The following is a 15,715-nucleotide window of genomic DNA, read 5'->3' on the forward strand; positions in this document are numbered from 1 at the left end:
AGGCTGCAGGTGATCAGTGCCTGCCAATTGGCGGCAGCGGTCACATGACGTAATCAGGTCACGTGACCACCCCAGAGTCAGCGCCGACATGTCCTCAACAGGGCTGGCCGGGGAGGTGAGTATATGTTAGGCTTTGTTTTGACACTTAAGAATTAAGGAAGGGTTTGTCCAGTAGTAGACCACCCCTTTAAAATCTCTGATAGTTGTAGTGAATAACACTAATCACTCCAATCCATCGGCTGCATTCCATTATACTAAGTCCTATTCAATGAATGCGATATGACTGCAATACCGGACAATACCTGTAGCAAACAGGAGGCGCCGAGGACTTACCGCGACTGCACCGGCAGCTCAGAGTTCAGCACACAGGACGGGATACTGAACTGCTCTAAGAAGAGTTTGAGCCGGTAACTCCGCTCCACGTCGTTAACAAAGATAATGGTTTTCCCGCGGATGAGGGAGAGTTTAAGGAGAGTATAAAGCAAAAGAAACTTGTCCTCCTCCTCGCACTGGATGTGATACTGCGTGAGCTGGGAGCTGTCCGGCAGCTGGGACTCCTCCAGCTTCAGGGTCACCTAAGCAAGAAGGAGCAAGTGAGGTCACTACATGGATAGGAACGAGCCGCAACGCCAGGAATAAATCATAAAAAGCAGTTTTGTTTTTTTTTACTGATTTGTCCCACATTCTGGACTCATATCTATATGCCAGAGCGGACATCATGCTCATCCGAAAACCATGGTCTTACTGCCAATATACCCCCATAACAAATCAAAACTACTTTTGGTGCATATACCAGTGTAATTTGCCCCAATTCTCACACTCATTAACTTTCCATCCACTATTCTAGAATGAGTATTTCTTCACCGCTATTCTGCCAGCACTATGGGTGTCAGACCTTTCTTCCCTCACTTCCCAACATACGGTGTTTGACACTGTCCAATAACTAGCCTGACCTGAAAGCCTGCTTCTTTGTTCTGCCTATAAGCAGTTTCACAGGCACCACTTCCATCTCAGGGATTTCTGCTGATATATGGATTACACTTGACAACAGGCAGTGGACATCAAATTATACAGAAGGGAGACACCCAGGAGCTAGGTCAACATAGGGATCATTCCAGGGTAAGACAAAATGATTTTTAAAATTAGTGATCCACTTATCAGGGGGGCCCTTCTGATAAAATCACCCCAGAAAAACCCTTACACAGTGCAAAAGCCTCACCGGATTGTGCAGCACAAGTTCCTTTAAGGCCTGGACATCCTCGTTGAATGTGGCAGACATTAGGTAGGACTGGTAGATATTTGGCAGTTGGCTAAAGACATAGGAAAAACATAATTAATGATACATTCAACACACCGGAGCATCTACATCAATCTAGTACTAATGGCGCACATATTAGACCCATTACCGTGCCACGTCTGGTCCAGACCCATTCCACTCACCATAAGAGGCTTTTCAAATCTTCTTCAAAGCCAAATGAGAAGATCAGGTCAGCCTCATCAATCACCAAAACTTGAAGGCTCTCTCGTAAGCACAGGGTCTTCTGATTCATGTGGATCAATATTCGAGAGGGCGTGCCAACCACGATGTCCGGCTTCTCCATCAGAATAGGTCTAAGCGGAACAGATAGCCTCTTTAGAAAAATAAGAAGACCAAGCTTGGCACTGGCAAATTATTGTTCCAAGTCTGATTCTTACCTCTGAGCAGAAATATCTGCCTGGCCGGAGATGTCTGCAACTCTAATATCTCGCGCGCAGTAGGTTGTCAGCTGTCGGACCATTTGTTGAACCTGGTGGCCAAGTTCCTTTGTGGGTACAAGGATCAAAACCTGCACGGCCTGCTCGGAGACAGTCTGAATGGAGAAGTTTGGATTATGTCAATGTTTTTTCATATATTCACAGTCGATTATTATATTAATTTATCCCTAACTTGTCCTCTCCAGACTTCTGTGGCTTAATTTCCCGCTAATAACTTTCTCTGCTCCTCACATATTCATCTTCAAGATTTCTCTTGTGCTTCCCCCTGACGCTGGAATGCACTACCCCAACTATTCAGCACCTTCCTGACCTTCAGAAGCTCAACAAAAATGACAACCCACAATAACCCTGCTGCTGCCACCATCTTGCTATATGTGCAGCTTCTAACCTCACCTACCGTCTCCTCGCCCCTTCACTTGTAGATTGTCGGCCATCACGGACAGGGCCCTCTCTCCCTATGTACCAATCAGTCACTTACATAGACATGTTCATTGTACTTTTCGATTATGTGCCATACACCATTTGCACTGTTTTCGCAAATTTATAGCGCCCAATACAGAAGAAAAAAAAAAGACAAGGTATGCACCTACCATTTTTGCCTGCAGAAGGTTCTGTATTATGGGGATGGTGTAGGCTGCAGTTTTACCCGACCCAGTCCTTGCTCGTGCCAGTAGATCCTTGCCCTCCATGCCCAGAGGAATGGCCTTTTCTTGAATTAAAGTTGGCTTTTCCCATCCTAAATCTGCAACAGCCTTTGAAGAAATGGAAACATAAGTATAAGCTTATACAGCACAATTAGGCTGAGTGCAGACGTACTTTTTGGCCCTGCGGATTTTTCTGCGCAGAATGGAAGAAATCCGCAGGTCAAATGACCTGCATTTTTCCTGAGGATTTCTTCCATTTTTCATGCGGTTTTCCATCGCGGTTTTCCCCCTGCGGATTTGGTGACAGGGGAGATGGAAAACCGCACAAAAGTAGTAACATGCTGCGGATTTTGTACCGCGGGAAAACGTGCGGAAAAATCCGCAGCGTCTGCACAGCGGGTTTTTTTTTACATTGATTTTAAGGCTACTGTACATCACAATGCGGATATGCAACGTTTCTGCGCGGTAAAATCCGCTGTGGAACCGCTGCAAATCTGCATCGTGTGCACACAGCCTTAGTTTCTATGCATGGTAACATCTTCATTGATAAGTATAAGATAATAGCTGGTGAAAAGGAGCAACTTCCCAGTTTACTATTTATTAAGATTCCCCTCCCTACCCTGATAAGTACAGCTTTACTTTTTTTTGTCTACTGCTCCTCTCCCAAGTTACTGACCACCTCTACTGTCTAGTAGCAGTGGGCGAACATGCACAGTGCTTGCACTCCTTCTAATAGATCTTGTAAGCGCTGCACTGCGGCCGTCCAAGCTAAAGCGCAGTGTGGACTCCCAATTCCAGCCAGTTTCTTTCACCAGATGCACCTCCGACGTTGCAAAGTCAAAGCTGCCTCTATTATCAGCATAGTTAAGGCTTGCGGTGCAACAATGTCCCAGTCTGAGCTGTCAATCAAGCAGTAGTGCACTGTGCCCCAGCAATCAAGAAGCCAGGAGGTAGGGGAGAAGTGTGTTCCTGCCAAAGATGACACGTCAACCCTCTAAGTCGGACCTGGGCAAAGTGTGGCTTGAAAGCTACATCCAGCCCTCTGGCTGTTCCAGTCCAGCCCGCAGACTGAATGAGCAGAAGGGCTGAAACAGTGACCACATCGTGAGGCACATGCTGTATATCAGAGGTTATATGGGGCACATGAAGTACACAGGAGGATATGAGGGGGCTCATAATGTACACAAGATGCTATGTGGGGGCTCATACTGAATGCGGGAGGCTACGTGGGGGCTCACACTGAATGTGGGAGGCTATGTGGGGGCTCACACTGAATGCGGGAGGCTATGTGGGGGCTCATACAGAATGCGGGAGGCTATGTGGGGGCTCATACTGAATGCGGGAGGCTATGTGGGGGCTCATACTGAATGCGGGAGGCTATGTGGGGGCTCATACTGAATGCGGGAGGCTATGTGGGGGCTCATACTGAATGCGGGAGGCTATGTGGGGGCTCATACTGAATGCGGGAGGCTATGTGGGGGCTCATACTGAATGCGGGAGGCTATGTGGGGGCTCATACTGAATGCGGGAGGCTATGTGGGGGCTCATACTGAATGCGGGAGGCTATGTGGGGGCTCATACTGAATGCGGGAGGCTATGTGGGGGCTCATACTGAATGCGGGAGGCTATGTGGGGGCTCATACTGAATGCGGGAGGCTATGTGGGGGCTCATACTGAATGCGGGAGGCTATGTGGGGGCTCATACAGAATGCGGGAGGCTATGTGGGGGCTCATACAGAATGCGGGAGGCTATGTGGGGGCTCATACAGAATGCGGGAGGCTATGTGGGGGCTCATACAGAATGCGGGAGGCTATGTGGGGGCTCATACAGAATGCGGGAGGCTATGTGGGGGCTCATACTGAATGCGGGAGGCTATGTGGGGGCTCATACTGAATGCGGGAGGCTATGTGGGGGCTCATACTGAATGCGGGAGGCTATGTGGGGGCTCATACTGAATGCGGGAGGCTATGTGGGGGCTCATACTGAATGCGGGAGGCTATGTGGGGGCTCATACTGAATGCGGAAGGCTATGTGGGGGCTCATACAGAATGCGGGAGGCTATGTGGGGGCTCATACAGAATGTGGGAGGCTATGTGGGGGCTCATACTGAATATGGGAGGCTATGTGGGGGCTCATACTGAATATGGGAGGCTATGTGTGGGCTTATATACTATATAGGCAGGCTGTGTGACTGCATCTGTCTGCAAGCACTCTCATGTGAAGCAGAATGTTCTCACCCAGATGTCAGACCTGTGCGAGCGCATGGAGCAGAATCCCAGCAATCTGCATCCTGCGCACACTGTCAGACCCAGGTGAGCGCGGGGAGCTTCTCACACACTGCGCACGCTGGAGGAACGCTCTTTATGACGGGCTCTACAATGAGCGGCCACTGGGATGGACGGATAAAGCGGAGGACAGAATAACCCAGGGGCCATTCCGGGAGACGAACGGGTGTTACTTTTTTAGTTCAGCGGATCCTTTATGGCGGCACAACCCCTTTAATTCTGCGCAATATTAAGTAATACAATTAATATGTTAATATTAATATTGAGCAGAATTCCTTTCAGCCTGTTGGTTCGGCCTCCAGTCACTGTCCCTCATGTGGCTCTGCCCTGAGCTGGTCTGTATATACCCTATGCCATCTCTTTCCATAAGCAGGGGTGACATGACAGGAGTTATACTCCTGAGGACAACGAAGATGCGTCTCTCAGGGCATCCTGGGACCAGTAGTCCCACCAGTGGGGAGCAGCAGCCCACGTGACTGTGCAGCGTTATATGAGAGCTCCGCCCCTTCACCGATATCAGGCCACGAACGCTCTACTCACCTTCAGCAGCCGGTGATCCAGCCCCAGCTCGTGGAAGCGAACCGCAGCCATACCCACGTGTAGAAACCGGGTAAAGGCTACACTGTATGGGCTCCTTCCAGGTGTGACGTCATTTCCGGGGGCGTGTCATACCGGGAGGGGGCGTGTTCTGACAGCCAAGGCAGGAAGAGAAGCTCCAGCTGGTGCCGGTGACTGTGAGCAGCAGGGAGCGCGGTCAGTGACAGAGGAGCGTTTACTAACAGGTTGATGGGGACTGATACTTGCGGCCATCTAGTGGGCTCAATGTTTGGGTCATCTGAGAGCTGTTGGGCTCCCGGAGGGGGGGTTAGTGCACGCTTGTTGGGTCTGGGTGGGCTCCTCACTGGGGGGATTAGTGCACGTTTTGGGAGTTTGGTAGGGTCCCCGGGGGGGTAATGCATGTCTGCTGGTTCATTTCTGGCCCGGGGGGGTTAATGCCCGCTTGTGGGGTCTGGATGGGCTTTTCACTGTGGGGGGATGGTTTGGTTGGGCTCCTGGGGGGGTTGGTGCACTCTTGCTTGGTCTGGTTGGTTGGGCTCCCAAGGGGGTTAATGCATCCTTTTGGGGTCTAGTTGGTCCCTGCATTAACCCTCCCCAGGAGCCAACCAGACCCCTCAAGCATGCATTACCCCCCTCTCTCTGTAAGCCCAACTGGACTCCACAAGCGTGCATTAACCCCCGTGTTTCTGTTGTCTGGTTGGGCTCCTGGGGGGGGGGGGGGGGGGTAATGCACGCTTGCGGGGTCTGGTTGGACCCTGCATTAACCCACCCCAGAAGCCAACCAGACCCCACACGCATGCATTACCCCCCCCCCCCAGAAGCCCACCAGAGTGACCAAACCCCACAAGCATGGGGGGGGGGGTTAATGCATTCTTGTGTATCTGGTTGGGCTCATGGGGAGGGGGTTAATGCATGCTTTTGTGGGCTCTTGGGGGGGGTCTAATGCAGTGCCCTGCCAGACCCCAAAAGCGTGCATTAACCCTACCAGACCCCGCAAGCGTGCATTAACCCTCCCCCGGGGCCCTACCAGACCCCAAAACGTTCATTAATCTCCCCCCTTGAAGCCTAACCAGATCCTACAAGTGTGCAATTACTCCCCCTGGTCTGGTTGGGCTCTCAGGGTGGAGGGGTAGATTTAATGCACAATTGTGGTGTCTTGGGGACTTGATACTTGGGCAACGGGGCCTATGCTCAGGGCAGGACTATCTGCATCTGTTGTGACTTGAAAGGGGGGGATTGATTTTGGGGTAGGCGCTCGACTGGTAGGGCTTTTTGTTTGGGGGAGAGGTGTCATTTGGTGGGGTGCTGAACATCCGATGGGGCTTATGCTGGGAGGGGGTGGATGTCTGATGGGGCTTATGCTGGAGAGGGGTCGGGTGGACGTTCGATGAGGGTTTATGCTGGGGAGGGGTGGACGTCCAATGGGGTTTATGCTTAAGGCCTGTTTCACACTTCCGTTTTTGACCATCAGTCAAAATCCACCGTTTTTGCAAAAAAAAAAAGGATCCGCCGTTTTTTCTTCATTCGGCGGATCCGTCAAAAAAATGGATCCGGTGGCATCAGTTACGAACGGATCCGCTTTTCTGCCTTTTGGGCGGATTTTAACTGACACAAAAACCGGAAGTGTGAAACAGTCCTAAGGGGGGTGGACGTCCGATGAGATTTTATGCTGGGGGTGGGGGTGGATGTCCCGTAAGGGTTTTATGCTGGAAGTGGCGTCTGATAGGGGCTTATGTTTAAGGGGGGTGGACGGCCGATGGGGGTTTATGCTGGGGAGGGGGAGGGCGGCCGGCCGATGGGGGTTTATGCTGGGGAGGGGGAGGGCGGCCGGCCGATGGGGGTTTATGCTGGGGAGGGGGAGGGCGGCCGGCCGATGGGGGTTTATGCTGGGGAGGGGGAGGGCGGCCGGCCGATGGGGGTTTATGCTGGGGAGGGAGGGGGCATTTGGGCTTTGTTGGGTATATCCTGTGGGGTCCACTGATTAGTATGAGATAGAGGCTTATGATTGGAGAGGGGGGGGGGGTTACCCTGTATCGCCCTCTGGTTGGTGTGCGGGGTGGTCAATGCTTCTTTGGGGCACTCAAAAAAACTATGGTTGTATGCTGCTTATGCTAGGAGGGTACACCACCAAATGGCATGAAGCTAATCCGTTTTAACTTAGTGTCAGTTGTAGGCGGACATGGGTCCGGACTGCCCAGGCTGGTTTCTGCTTAAGGTCTTGATTTTTTTTTTTATTAATGATTTCCCTTTTTCTTTCAGATATGGCTTTTGATGGCGACAGAGTGGAATTGTCACTCTGATCTCCCACCTAGAATTGTGTCACTACCACATCATCTGTGGTCTACGAGGCAGGGCCCTAACACATCAAGAGTGTTTGGAGTTTCCCGGCAGACGGTCCTTGCCACTAATTTAATCCACTACCCTCTCGCCAGATAGAGTAGTGAGGGAAGACCAATCCGTTAACTGCCAGTCGCCCGAAAGTCTGTGTTTAGGTTATTCCATGCCCATCGTCATATCCATTCTGCAAAAAAGGATTTGAAATCTTCAGGACAGGTACAGTTAGGTCCATATATATTTGGACAGACAACATTTTTCTAATTTTGGTTCTAGACATTACCACAATGAATTTTAAACAAAACAATTCAGATGCAGTTGAAGTTAAGACTTTCAGCTTTCATTTGAGGGTATCCACATTAAAATTGGAAGAAGGGTTTAGGAGTTTCAGCTCCTTACCATGTGCCACCCTGTTTTTAAAGGGAGCAAAAGTAATTGGATAGATTAAATAATTGTAAATAAAATGTTCATTTCTAGTACTTGGTTGAAAACCCTTTGTTGGCAATGATTGCCTGAAGTCTTGAACTCATGGCCGTCACCAGACGCTGTTTCCTCCTTTTTGATGCTCTGCCAGGCCTTCACTGCGGTGGTTTTCAGTTGCGGTTTGTTTGTGGGCCTTTCTGTCTGAAGTTTAGTCTTTAACAAGTGAAATGCATGCTCAATTGGGTAGAGCTCAGGTGACTGACTTGGCTATTCAAGAATATTCCACTTCTTTGCTTTAATAAACTCCTGGGTTGCTTTGGCTTTATGTTTTGGGTCATTGGTCGTCGTTTCATACTACAGATGGACAATCAGTTTGGCTGCATTTGGCTGGATCTGAGCACACAGTATGGCTCTGAATACCTCAGAATTCATTCGGCTGCTTCTGTCCTGTGTCACATCGTCAATAAACACTAGTGACCCAGTGCCACTGGCAGCCATGCATGCCCAAGCCATCACACTGCCTCCGCCGTGTTTTACAGATGATGTGGTATGCTTTGGATCATGAGCTGTACCACGCCGTCACCATACTTTTCTCTTTCCATCATTCTGGTAGAGGTTGATCTTGGTTTCATCTGTCCAAAGAATGTTCTTCCAGAACTGTGCTGGCTTTTTTAGATGTTATTTAGTAAAGTTCAGTCTAGCCTTTTGATTCTTGATGCTTATGAGTGGCTTGCACCGTGCAGTGAACCCTCTGTATTTACTTTCATGCAGTCTTCTCTTTATGGTAGATTTGGATATTGATACGCCTACCTCCTGGAGAGTGTTGTTCACTTGGTTGGCTGTTCTGAAGGGGTTTCTCTTCACCATGGAGATTATTCTGCGATCATCCACCACTGTTGTCTTCCGTGGGCGCCCAGGTCTTTTTGCATTGATGAGTTCACCAGTGCTTTCTTTCTTTCTCAGTATGTACACAATGCGGTGATTATTATGGGGGACTTCAACTACCCCGACATAGACTGGGAAACTGAAACCTGCGTATCTCAGAAAGGAAACCAATTTCTGTCAGTGACCAAGGATAATTATCTGTCACAACTTGTGCAGGGCACAACTAGAGGGACAGCCCTTCTGGACTTAATTTTAAGCACCAGGCCAGATAGAATAACAGAAGTCCGAGTCGATGGGCACCTAGGGAACAGTGACCACAATATAATACAATTCCACTTGTCCTTCAGTAAGGGGGTTACGAAAACGCTGAATTTCAGGAAAGCAAAGTTTGATCAGCTTAGAGAGGACCTTCGCCGAATTGATTGGGACAATGTCCTCAAAAATAGGAGCACGGAAAATAAATGGGAAATATTTAAATCAGTTTTACACACCCACTGCGAGCTAGCCATACTGTACAGAAATAAAAGGGCTAGGAACAGGAGAACACCAATGTGGCTAAAGAAGGATGTAAAAAGGGCAATAAATAACAAGAACAAGGCATTTAAGAAGCTAAAACAAGAAGGCAATGAAGAAGCATTAAAAAGTTAGAGAAAAAAATAAAATGTGAAAAAAAAAAAAAAAAAACACATTTAGTAAAAGTGGAAACTGAGAGACTCATTGCTAAGGAAAGTAAAACAAACCCCAAACTATTCTTTCATTATATAAACAGTAAAAAGATTAAAATTGATGGTGTCGGCCCTTTAAAGAACAATGAGGGTGAAATCATAGAGAGCGATGTGGGAACAGCAAATGTTTTAAATACTTTTTTCTCAACAGTGTTTACACAGGAAAAGGATTTGCCACCAGGGGAAATGCAGAGTGATAATGTAAAGTCCCCATTAAGTATTACCTGCCTAACCCAGGAAGAAGTGCAGAACCGCCTTAGGCTAGTTTCACATTTGCATTTAAGGCTGCAACGTCGGCCTGCGCACGGACGCCGCTAAGCTCCGCCCCCTGCCGCGCCTCCGCCGGTAGTTCTGCCTCCGGGTGCATGACGCTACATGCATCATGCGTCCCCTATCTTTATCACGGAGGACGCAGGCCGTGCACAGTATTCGTTTGGCGGCGCCTGCGTCCTTTTGACGGTGCGGCGAGCGCAACCAAATTACAACAGGTTCCGTTTGGCGCTGGTCGGCGCACCGTCAAAAGGACGCAGGCGCCGCTAATACGCATACTGCGCACGGCCTGCGTCAGTGATAAAGATAGGGGACGCATGTAGCGTTATGCGCCCGGAGGCAGAGCTACTGGAGGAGGCGCGGCAGGGAGCGGGGCTTAGAGGCGACCGTGCGCTGTGGCCCTAAACGCAAATGTGAAACCGGCCTTAGTAAGATTAAAATTGACAAATCACCAGGCCCTGATGGCATTCACCCTCGGGTATTAAGGGAGTTAAGTAATGTGATGGGCCTCTATTCCTTATATTTAAAGACTCTATAGAAACAGGGTCTGTTCCTTTTGATTGGCGGCAAGCAAATGTGGTACCAATATTCAAAAAGGGGTGTAAAAGGGAACCTGGAAACTATAGGCCGGTAAGCTTAACATCTGTTGTGGGTAAAATTTTTGAAGGGTTTCTAAGGGATACCATTATGGAATATCTCAATGTTAATAAATGTTTAACTCCATATCAACATGGATTTATGAAGGATCGTTCCTGTCAAGCTAACCTGATCAGCTTCTATGAGGATGTAAGCTCTCAAATGGACCAAGGAGAATCATTGGATGTCATTTATCTCGACTTCTCTAAAGCATTTGACACTGTCCCACATAAAAGATTGGTAAGTAAGATGAGAAAGCTTGGGCTAGGGGAAAATGTGTGTAGATGGGTAGGTAGCTGGCTTAGTGATAGAAAGCAAAGAGTGGTTATTAATGGGGCATACTCAGATTGGGCCAGGGTTACTAGTGGGGTACCACAGGGTTCTGTATTGGGCCCCCTACTATTTAATATATTTATTAATGATCTAGTGGATGGCTTACACAGTAAAATATCAGTATTTGCAGATGATATAAAACTATGTAAGGTAGTTAACACAAAGGAGGACAGTTTGCAACTACAGACAGATTTGAGTAAATTGGAGAATTGGGCTGAAAAATGGCAAATGAGGTTTAACACAGATTAGTGTAAGGTTATGCACATGGGAAGGAGAAACAGATGCTAAAATTACTTACTAAATGGGAAACTGCTGGTGAAATCAGACATGGAAAAAGACTTAGGCATCTTAGTCAATAAGAAGCTAAATTGGAGTGCCCAGTGTCAGGCAGCTGCCACCAAAGCAAATAGGGTCATGGGATGCATTAGAAGAGGTCTGGGGACACGAGATGAAAACATAATTCTCCCTCTGTACAAATCACTCGTCAGACCACACTTGGAGTATTGTGGGCAATTTTGGACACCGGTGCTCAAGAAAGACATTACTGAACTTGAAAGGGTTCAAAGGCAGGCTACTAAAATGATAAATGGAGTTGGTTCACTACAATACCCAGAAAGGTTATCAAAATTAGGCCTATTTACTCTAGAAAAGAGGAGACTTAGGGGAGACCTAATATATATGTACAAGTATATCAAAGGGCAACACAGAGAGATCTCCAATGAACTGTTTGTACCAAGGACTGTGACAAGAACAAGGGGGCATTCTCTTCGTTTGGAGGAAAGATCATTTCTGCACCAGCATAGAAGAGGGTTCTTCACGGTAAGAGCAGTGAGGCTCTGGCATTCTCTTCCTGAGGAAGTGGTGATGGCCAACTCACTGAATGAATTTAAGAAAGGAATGGATGCTTTTCTTGTGAGTAACGGTATAGAAGGTTACGAATAACAGAATATTATAGGTAGATGGTTGACCCAGCTTAGCGGAAGGAATTTTTTTCCCTATGGAGAAAATTGGCTTCTACTCTGAGTTTTTTGCCTTCCCCAGGATCAACAATGCAGAACAGCTGCACTAACAATAGGCTGAACTAGATGGACATAAGGTCTTCCTTCAGCCTTCAAAACTGTTACTATGTTACCAAACTAGATTTTGCCACTCCTAATGTTGTAGCAATTTCTCGGATGGGTTTTTTCTGTTTTTGCAGCTTAAGGATGGCCTGTTTCACCTGCATGGAGAGCTCCTTTGACCGCATGTTTCCTTCACAGCAAAAACTTTCAAATGCAAGCACTACACCTCAAATCCACTCCAGGCCTTTTATCTGCTTAATTGAGAATGACATAACAAAGGGATTGCCCACACCTGTCCATGAAATGGCCTTGGAGTCAATTGTCCAATTACTTTTGGTCCCTTTAGAAACAGGGTGGCACATGTTAAGGAGCTGATACTCCTAAACCCTTCATCCAATTTTAATGTGGATATCCTCAAATGAAAGCAGAAAGTCTGAACTTCAACTGCATCTGAATTGTTTTGCTTAAAATTCATTGTGGTAATGTCTAGAACCAAAATTAGAAAAATGTCTCTGTCCAAATATATATATGGACCTCACTGTACTTCCATTAGCACATGTATAGATTATGTTGCTCTCTATATCTTTAACTGGCATCTGACTTTTTTAGTATTTGGAACATCCCTTTTTCATGCCCATTTGTACCATGTTTACACTATATCATTAATTTTTATGCGACTTTTAATTGTACTGTTGTCCCTATTTATACCCTTCTTGCACTAATGCTTTATACAAATTGAAATAAAATATTTGAATATTTTTTTTTTGGTAAAAACGTCCTTGGTTTTTTTTGGAATTTTGCATTGCTTTTGGAAGTACCAACCAATAGGCATATAAAAAAAATCTGATTTATAGCATATTAGAGTTGTACAATGCATTAAATGAAGCAAGCAAAAGTTTTCAATGCCAAAAAAATGCACTTTTCTAAAATTAGAAAGGTTTCTATATGTTAAAATGTTATTTAGCCAATATGTCTGTAAGTAAAAGTCTGAGATTTCTGTGGGAAATCTTAATTTGTTCCTCTTAGGCTACTTTCACACTAGCGTCGGCCGACGGATGTCGCACTGCGTTGTCCCGACGTACCATCGCACGTTGTGAAAGTTTTGCACAACGAGGGCAGCGGATGCAGTTTTTCAACGCATCCGCTGCCCCATTTTAATGTCCAGGGAGGAGGGGGCGGAGTTTCGGCCGCGCATGCGCGATCAAAAATGGCGGACACGACGCACAAAAAGTTACATGTAACGTTTTTGTGTGTGTCGCGGCCGCCAAAACACAACGCATCCGTCGCACGATGGATGCGACGTGTGGCCATACGTCGCAATGCGACGCTAATGCAAGTCTATGGAGAAAAAACGCATCCTGCGGGCAACTTTGCAGGATGTGTTTTTTTTTCGCCAAAACGACGCATTGCGACGTACGTCGGCCGACGCTAGTGTGAAAGTAGCCTAACTTCATAGTACTGTTAGGATCTATATAATGACAGCAAGCGGGTCCAATGACCTGACACATACCGCCTTGTGCTTCTGTTAAGTAGTCCAGCACTATAGTATGTTGATTAGTGACTATAATAAGTTGATTTTGGACAGCAACAGTATTAAGTATGTCCAGTATATCCCAAATTTGATCATCTAGATAGTCTGTGGCCCTAACCAATTTATCCCGCGTTTGTGTAATCATAGGGTAAATGAAAATAGAACAACTTTATTGGCCACATTCATCTGTACTATATGTGGTCTCCCTGAAGGGCGGGGTGAATTGTACAATTACCTCTTACCCCTACTGGCAACCATTTATAAGCACTGTGTCCACATACCCAGAACATGTCATCAGGTAAATCCCATTGGTACTGCAACATTCAGCTCTATCTATGAATGCAGATGCATTCTGAAGCATACACCAAGCTGGAGATTGTCCTAAAGGACTACAAAAACCTACATCGGGATTTCTGCAAGTGGGGGTTCCTGGTACATATTCAGAGGACTCATTACAAGATATATTGCCAGGAATACTGGCACAGGTTTCGTTAGAACCCTGTGGAAACAAATTAGAAAATTCCCATGACGTATTATGTAACCTTCTTTCTAACACCATTGGTTTGAAGGCATCAGAGTGTGAAGTTACATTGAAACTGACTTGTAAACCATACGTTGGAATTTGCCCTAGATTGGTTAGACTAGTCTTATTCTTAGGGACCCAAGCCCCTCCTTTGTAGGCCAAATATTGAAGTTGGGTTTTGCTTCCTGAAAGGTTACCTTGTCACCAGGGGTATCCCACCCATCCCACAATAGGTATACCAACAGTTAAATTCCATAACTTATCTGTGGCATTATTAGTGAGTGTGTCAGAACAGTTAGTCCAAGCAAATAACTCCTCAGGTGGAACAGGGATAGCCAAAAAGGGGATGCTTGTGGCTGACACTGGTGAATACGTGCAGATCCGACAGTCTGCCAGAGACTGTGAATTGTCCAACAAATCTCTCAGTAATTTTTCATGATGTTGTATAAACTTATTATTCAAGGACGTTGGGGAATCTATGCTGTCCCATGCAGTTACCAATAATATGGAAAATGCGAAAGACCAAAACATTATGCTCCCTTACTTGCTATTGACTTGTTTAACCAGCTTGCAGTGCGATGCGTGAATCCAAGTCAGTCTTCCTTCTAGTTTCACTGATGTAGGGGTGATGAGAAGGGCTTGATAGGGACCGTCATACAAGGGTTCTAGTCCGTGCTTTCTGACATGCCTTTTCACGACTACCAAATCACCAGGCTTCAGGTTATGACAGTTGTCGATTTCTGCTGAATCTGGAAGAAAAGAAGAAACTAGAACATGGGTGTTAGCAAGATTTTTACTAAGCTGAATAACATATTGAACAGCACGGTCAGTTTCTTCTGATAACTGCTGAGGCTGGAAATTTGCAATTGGGGGCCTAGTACCAAACTATCTCATTTGGGGACAGGCCATGTCTTGCAATAGGGGTAGTACGAATGTGGTATAGTACAATGGGTAGGAGCTCTGGCCATGGAGCCGTAGTCTCCTGCATCATTTTGGTCATGTGAGACTGGAGTGCTCTGGGAGTTGAACCCTCAGGACCGCGACGACGAACCTCCCTCAGGCGAGCTGGCCAGGTGTACCACCCCCTATACAGGGAGCATTAGGGGCAGGCCCAGGGGAGACTATCGCTGCGGAAGCTGATACCTGGGAACAGCCGGAGGCAAACAGGCGGGGAACGTGCTGGCGGGCAGAGGGGAGAAGGCGACGACCACAGGGGAGACTGCTGTAGCCACGGGGACGGAGGTTGACGGCAAGGGAGGTGGCAGGAACGGGCTCTGGGGAGGACGCTGGAACGGTCTGGACCTAGAAGGGAACACAGAGAGGTCACAGGTGGAGGACCAGCGGAGGCCAGGAGGGGGCAAAGTGCAGGAACAGAGGAAACGCAGGAGAACGTGGACCCGAGATCAAGCGTGAACCACAATTGATAATCGGGCTCAGAGCATAGGGTGAGACTGCCTGATATAGGGCACGCTGTTATGAGCTCATTTTCTGCTCCACCAGTTGAGAGTTCTTCCGTTCTCCCTCTGGTGGTGACAGGAGGTAGTGAGGTTGGTTTAATTCGTAGTGATCTGCCACCTGGTGAGGAGGATAACGATTGGATCTCTGGAGTATCAGACTGGATATAAGACAGCCGACGCCCTATCCTGGTGCTGGTGATTCAGTCTGCTTCTCAGGTCTTGGACTCAGCTCTTTTCCAGTCTTCTCAAGTTAAGTTTGTTTTTGCTAATGTTCACACTTGCTCTTGTTGGTCA

At 47.3% G+C, this 15,715-nt stretch overlaps 1 protein-coding gene and 1 long non-coding RNA gene across 2 annotated transcripts in view; one reads left to right on the forward strand and one right to left on the reverse strand.

Annotated features, from left to right (window-relative positions):
* The window catches only part of DDX56 (DEAD-box helicase 56), a 30,988-nt gene extending 25,608 nt beyond the window's left edge, over positions 1 to 5,380 (reverse strand). Inside the window, exons 1-6 of the mRNA XM_073588636.1 lie at positions 5,226 to 5,380; positions 2,346 to 2,507; positions 1,696 to 1,850; positions 1,441 to 1,611; positions 1,220 to 1,310; positions 334 to 575 (exon numbers count right to left, since the gene is read on the reverse strand). Of these exons, the coding sequence (XP_073444737.1) occupies positions 334 to 575; positions 1,220 to 1,310; positions 1,441 to 1,611; positions 1,696 to 1,850; positions 2,346 to 2,507; positions 5,226 to 5,276 (872 nt within the window). The 5' untranslated portion in view covers positions 5,277 to 5,380. The remainder of the gene's footprint in view (positions 1 to 333; positions 576 to 1,219; positions 1,311 to 1,440; positions 1,612 to 1,695; positions 1,851 to 2,345; positions 2,508 to 5,225) is intronic.
* On the forward strand, positions 5,377 to 9,569 carry LOC141100286 (uncharacterized). Its single transcript, XR_012234666.1, has 2 exons — positions 5,377 to 5,467; positions 7,503 to 9,569. It is a non-coding gene; the product is annotated as an uncharacterized lncRNA (long non-coding RNA).
* Positions 9,570 to 15,715: the final 6,146 nt, after the last annotated feature.

The sequence above is a fragment of the Dendrobates tinctorius genome, unplaced genomic scaffold, assembly GCF_039654945.1.
Source record: "Dendrobates tinctorius isolate UK_male_01 unplaced genomic scaffold, ASM3965494v1 ptg000104l, whole genome shotgun sequence".
NCBI lineage: Eukaryota > Metazoa > Chordata > Amphibia > Anura > Dendrobatidae > Dendrobates > Dendrobates tinctorius.